The sequence below is a fragment of the Rana temporaria genome, chromosome 12 (assembly GCF_905171775.1).
Source record: "Rana temporaria chromosome 12, aRanTem1.1, whole genome shotgun sequence".
Taxonomy (NCBI): domain Eukaryota; kingdom Metazoa; phylum Chordata; class Amphibia; order Anura; family Ranidae; genus Rana; species Rana temporaria.
The window spans coordinates 6,252,259-6,258,902 of NC_053500.1; the positions used below are offsets into that span (position 1 = coordinate 6,252,259).

At 33.4% G+C, this 6,644-nt stretch overlaps 1 protein-coding gene across 1 annotated transcript in view; it reads right to left on the bottom strand.

The window, feature by feature from the left end:
* Positions 1–6,389, bottom strand: part of TFAP2C (transcription factor AP-2 gamma) — a 42,134-nt gene extending 35,745 nt beyond the window's left edge. The window contains exon 1 of the mRNA XM_040331659.1: positions 6,286–6,389. Within this exon, the coding sequence (XP_040187593.1) occupies positions 6,286–6,315 (30 nt within the window). The 5' untranslated portion in view covers positions 6,316–6,389. The remainder of the gene's footprint in view (positions 1–6,285) is intronic.
* Between the last annotated feature and the right edge of the window lie 255 nt (positions 6,390–6,644).

The following is a 6,644-nucleotide window of genomic DNA, read 5'->3' on the forward strand; positions in this document are numbered from 1 at the left end:
AATACATTTTATTATTTTTGTTTATTTTTTTATAGACAACCTGCACAATACATTTTATATTTATTTTAGATAGTCACCATTTTTTTTATAGACAACCTCCTGCACAATACATTTTATATATTTTATTTTTGTTTAGATAGTCACCATTTTTTTTTATAGACAACCTGCACAATACATTTTATTATTTTAGTTTATTTTTTTTATAGACAACCTGCACAATACATTTTATTATTTTTGTTTAGAGAGTCGCCATTTTTTTGTATAGACAACCTGCACAATACATTTTATTATTTTAGATAGTCACCATTTTTTTTTTGACAACCTGCACAATACATTTTATATATTTTATTTATTTTAGATAGTCACCATTTCTTTTATAGACAACCTGCACAATACATTTTTTTTATTTAATTTGTTTAGATAGTGACCATTTATATATATATTTAACCTGCACAATACATTTTATATTTTTTATTTATTTTAGATAGTCACCATTTTTTTTATAGACAACCTGCACAATACATTTTTACATTTTTTTTTTATAATTTTTTTTTAGATAGTGACCATTTATATATATATATATATATATATATATATATATATATATATATATATATATATATATATATATATATAACCTGCACAATACATTTTTTTTTTTTATTTATTTTAGATAGTCACCATTTTTTTATAGACAACCTGCACAATACATTGTATATTTTTTCTTTATTTTAGATGGTCACCATTTTTTTTATAGACAACCTGCACAATACTTTTTTTTTATTTTTGTTTAGATAGTCACCATTTTTTTTATAGACACTCTGCACAATACATTTTTTTTATTATTTTTTTTTTTTTTTTTAGATAATCACCTTTCTTTTTTTTTTTATAGCCAAACCTGCACACTACATTTTGGAAGGTCTGTCATTCCTGCTTCCAGTGTTTATTGGAAGGAGGTGAGATTCCAGGTTTGGGCCAGGGTGAGTTCACAAAGAGTTAATTCCTCTTAGGAATTAAAAAGAAAAAAACTTGGAAAAGTGTCTCTTTTTAAACCAGGTGCTTATTCCTTCCATTGAGAAAGCCTATAATCATTGGAGAATGTCAGTCGGTTGTAGCTAATCTTCTTCATTACCATTTTTGGTGGGGCTAGGTTTTTTTTTTTATTTAATTGAGCCTGTTGTTTTCTCTTATAGTAAATGCCTTTGAAATGCATTTTTTCTCCTCAGTCTTGTGTTTTGACGATCCTGAAGGAAAAGCCTTGGCGTCATCAAGACTGGGGACACAATCAATGATATTCAGGTCTTCCAGGAGAGACCCCGAGAGTGATGAGGGCCACAGGGTCTAATAAAGGGGAATTTGGGACAGCTAGACTGACTTATACTGGGAGCCAATGGGAAGAGGCGTGATGTACTTCATTGTTTGATTTCATTAATTCCGGAGATTTAAATAAAATGTGATACAAATTTAAAATATAATTCTGAGAATTCTAGACTGTAAAGGGATAATCGATGTGTGTGATTGTCTGTACCTGTCCTTACATGTATGGACAAAACAAAAAATCCTGCATTGTCTTTAATAAGAAAGCAATAATATGCTACATATATGATAGAGGGAGGGGGGGGGGTGGGTGAGAGAGAGAGAGAGAGAGAGAGAGAGAGAGAGAGAGAGAGAGGGGGGGGTGAGAGAGAAGGGGGGAGAGAGAAGGGGGGAGAAAGAGAAGGAGGGGGAGAGGGGGGGTGTGAGAGAGAGAGGAGGAGAGTGAGAAGGGGGAGAGAGGGGGTGAGAGAGAGAAGGGGAGAGAGAGAGAAGGGGGAGAGAGGAGGGGGAGAAGGGGGAGAGAGAGAGAAGGGGGAGAGAGAAGGAGGGGGAGAGGGGGTGAGAGAGAGAGGGTGAGAGAGAAGGGGAGAGAGAGAAGGGGAGAGAGAAGGAGGGGGAGAAGGGGGAGAGAGAGAGAGAAGGGGGAAACAGAGAGAGAAGGGGGGAGAGAGAGAGAGAAGGGGGAGAGAGAGATAGAAGGGGGGAGAGAGAGAGAGAAGGGGGGGAGAGAGAGAGAGAAGGGGGAGAAAGAAGGGGGGATAGGTGAGAGAGAGGGGGGAGAGAGAGGTGGAAAAGACAATGAGAAAGAGAGAGAGTGGGAGAGAGAAGTAGAAATAGAGAGAGAAGGAGAAAAAGAGAGAGGGGGAGAGAAGGATAAAGGGAGAGAGGGAGAAAAGGAGAAAGAGGGAGAGGGGGAGAGAGAATGAGAGAGAGAGGGAAGAGAGAGGGGGAGGAGAAAGAGAGAGAGGGGAGAAAGAGGGCAGAGAGAGAATGAGAAAGAGAGAGAGAGAGGGGAGAGAGAAGAGAAATAGAGAGAGAGAGGAGAAAGAGGGAGGGAAGAGAGAGTAAGAGAGAATGAAATATAGAGAGGGGAGAAGGAGGAAGAGAGAGAGAGGGGGGAGAGAGTAAGAGAGGGGGAGAAAGAGGAGAAGAGAGTGGGAGAGAGAGGGGAGAGAAATAGGGGGAAAGAGGGGAGAGAGAGGGGAGATAGAGGGGAAAGAGAGAGTGAGGTAGAGGGTGAGAGAGAGTGAGAGAGAGAGGTAGAGGGTGTGAGAGAGAGGGGGGGAAGAGAGAGTGAGGGAAGATGGAGAAAGAGAAGAGGGTTAGAAAGAGAGGGGAGAGAGAGGAAGAAAGAAAGGGAGATAGAAAAAGAGAGAACATATATCGCAATAATTACATTGCTGATACTTGTATTATATATATATATATATATATATATATATATATATATATATATATATATATATATATATATATACTCTAACACATTATATATACATATGTTTATTTATTACATGAATCAACCCAGATTTGCAATAATACTCTATGGTGATTTTAGGTTCGTTTTAACTACATACACGATGTGTATGCCTCAATTACAGGTATTCGTTATATATATATATACACATTCACTATTTGTCGTGATTTTAGATACATTTTAGCTACATATATGATCTCTGCCTCCACTATATTTTTACATAAATTAAAGATATCAATCAAAACTAATATATGAATAAACAAATCTCTCTTTCTCCCCTCCCTACTATATATCATTATTATTATTATTATTATTATTATTATTATTATTATTATTATTATTATTATTATTATTATATTTTTTATTATTATTATTATTATTATTATTATTATTGTACATGTTTTCTTTTTACCCAGATTTACAAGTGAAAATACACGATGGTGATTTTAGCTACATATATGATTGAATATAATATCAATAAGAAGGAATGTATATTATCTATAATAAACACGTCCCTCTTCTTTCCTTCCTATAATTATAGAACACTATTTTCAATAAAAATCAACCATTAGAATAAAAGGATTAGGTGGACTTTAGGAGTCACCCCCCCCCCCCCCCCCCCATACATGGAGATATGAGAGAGAAAAGATCAGGACATTTTCAGCGCATTATTTCTAATCCTGGGGGGAATTAATGCGACAAAGGTGTAACACAGGAAAGACAAAGGGACATATTCGGCGCTGTAATCTTCACTTCACACTCGCTGAATTGTCGGTTCATCCGCAGATTAACGTTTTCACCGTGTAAAAATCACACGGGACACTCAATCCACATGTTACACGGCTGGCCGCTGCTGAGAAAATGTGTCGCCGCACATTATTATATGGCGCAGATTATGTTTGTCGCCGTTCCAATTGAACAGGCTTTCCGATTATTTTCACCCAAAAGATCACCTGAGTGTTAAAATGTCGTCTTTTTTTTTTTTTTTTAAATCTGTTAAAAAAAATGTGCCATCGTTTTTGCTAACAAAATGTAAATGCGACAAACGATTTGTGGGGAAATAAATAAAAGCATTTATTTTTTTATTTTTTTAGAAAGACTGACCTTGTTGCACAAGAAGAGGGATTATTAACTACGTTGTAACTACATGGCCCAGCAAGCCCTCTCTATATAGAGAACACACACCGGACTGTCCTGTCCCGACAATACCCCGACACCGTGTATAATACCCAATCAATAAATCGATTATTTATGCTAAATAGATGACTTATTTCTAGTTAATTCTACTGCAAAACACAATTATATAATATATATATATAGATCTATCTATCTATCTATCTATCTATCTATCTATCTATCTATCTATCTATCTATCTATCTATCTATCTATAGTAATAATCTATCTATCTATCTATCTATCTATCTATCTATCTATCTATCTATCTATCTATCTATCTATCTATCTATCTATCTATCTATCTATCTATCTATAGTAATAATCTATCTATCTATCTATCTATCTATCTATCTATCTATCTATCTATCTATCTATCTATATAGTAATAATATATCTATCTATCTATCTATATATATAGTAATAATATATCTATCTATATAACGATATATATATATATATATATATATATAGATAGATAGATAGATAGATAGATAGATAGATAGATAGATAGATAGATAGATATATTATAATATATTATTACTATAAATATATAGTTATATTATCTATATTTATCGATATATATATATATATATATATATATATATGTGTGTGTGTGTGTGTGTGTGTGTGTGTGTATATTATTTTTTTTTTTTTTAACAGCTTAAATTCTGCAATCTCTACTATATAGGAGAGATTGCAGAATTTAAGCTGTTAAAAAAATTAAATAAATATATATATATATATATATATATATATATATATATATCGATAGATAGATATAGATAATATAACTATATATGTATAGTTATAATATATTTTGACTATGGCATTCGTTTGGAGAATAATAGATATAGGACTCACAACATGGGCGAACCAAACAATTAATAAAAAGAAAGAGGTGACTAAATTCGCAAATTTGCAAGATTAAAATAATAATATCTATATATCTATATCTATCTATCTATCGATCTATATATATATATATATATATATATATATATATATATATATATATATATATATATATATATATATATATATATATATATATATATACATACTGTATATTTATTTATTAATTAGATGTAAAGAGGTTAGAATTTTAACATAAGATAGGCAAACCGAAAAACTAATAAAAGAAAAGGAGCGACTGATTTGAAAAGCAAAACAAATATATAAAATAAAATGTAAAATAATATATAAAATATAAAATAAAAAAAATATATATAAATATATACAAATGTGTTTTTTTTCTACCTAAAATTTCATTTAAAAAGCTCATAATTTTAAAACACAACAAGGGAAAACCAAATATTTAAAATAAAGGTGGTGATGAGCGAATCTGCAAAAATAAAATAATGACATAAAATGTGATTTTATTTTAATTTTATACCTAAAAATGACATTCAAACGGCTCAGGATTTAGCAAGCCCAAATCGTCAATAACCGTAAAGGCGGCGAGCGAGTTTGCAAGAATAAAATCAGGATATGAAAATGTGATTTTTACTTTATTTCATTTTTTTAAGCCTAAAATTCACATCGGAAGGGCTCAGGATTTGAATATATAACACGTACAACTTTTAAAGAAAAAAAGTGTCACACGACCTTGCAACAACAACAAAAAAATAATGACCTACAAATGCGTTTTAATTTTTATTTTTAAATTTTCTTTGCCTAAAATCCATTTTAAAGGGCTGGGGATTTAAAAACACAAAATTGGCAAACGAAATAATTAAAAATAAAAATACAAAACCACTTTGCAGGGATAAAATAAATGACTTTTTGTTTAAACTTATATCTAAAATTAAATTTAAGGGGCTCAGAATTGTAACACAGCACGGGCAAACCAAATCATTTAAAAAAGGGGGCATTGGAGCAAAATAATGACACAAAAATGATAAAAGAAACAAACAACAATAAATCAAATAAAAACATCGAGCCACGACGTACAGTAAAGAGCAGGTTTCTCCAGGATTAGGTGATCTCCTATAGGTAGGTAGGTAGGTGTGGAGCTAACGATACAGGTTTATTTTATTTTCAGGATTAACATGCCCATGAGCAATAGGTGAGGATCACTCACCAGGTAAGTGGTAACTAATGCTCTTGATTATTTATTTTTTTCTTAGCAAGTTGCAAGTGAAGTTTGAATCCTGAGGATCCTGAGGATTAAACTGACACCTCATTGCAAACAGAACGGGTGCCAAGTTTAGTGATCAGGTTGGGCAGCTTGGATTTGGGCAGGGAGGGGAAGAAAATAAATAAATCTACAGCCAGGGGAAAAAAAACATAAAAGAGAAGCTAAATGATCACTTACCTGCCAGTCTGATCTCCCTAGCAGAGCCATCTGATGGGGGTTCTATGGGGGGATAGTTACACAGCACCGCTTGTGAGCCTGACTGTTACCTGTGCAGCAGAAGCACCTGGACTAGGTTCCCCCAGGGCTGTGCGCATGCGTACTTGCTGCCTGACACCCAGCCAAAAAAAACTTGGCTTTAGAGAGCATCTTCCAGCCCCCTCTGTAGTACACCTCCCCTTTTTATTCAGTTTAATCTGACCCCCATGCTCTGAAGTCCCTCAAAGTGGCTCTGTAGGATCACTGGCTGAAGGGGGGGGGGGGGGGGCACAAAGCTTACAGGTTTTATTTTTGGATAGAAGATGCACCCAAAATCCATC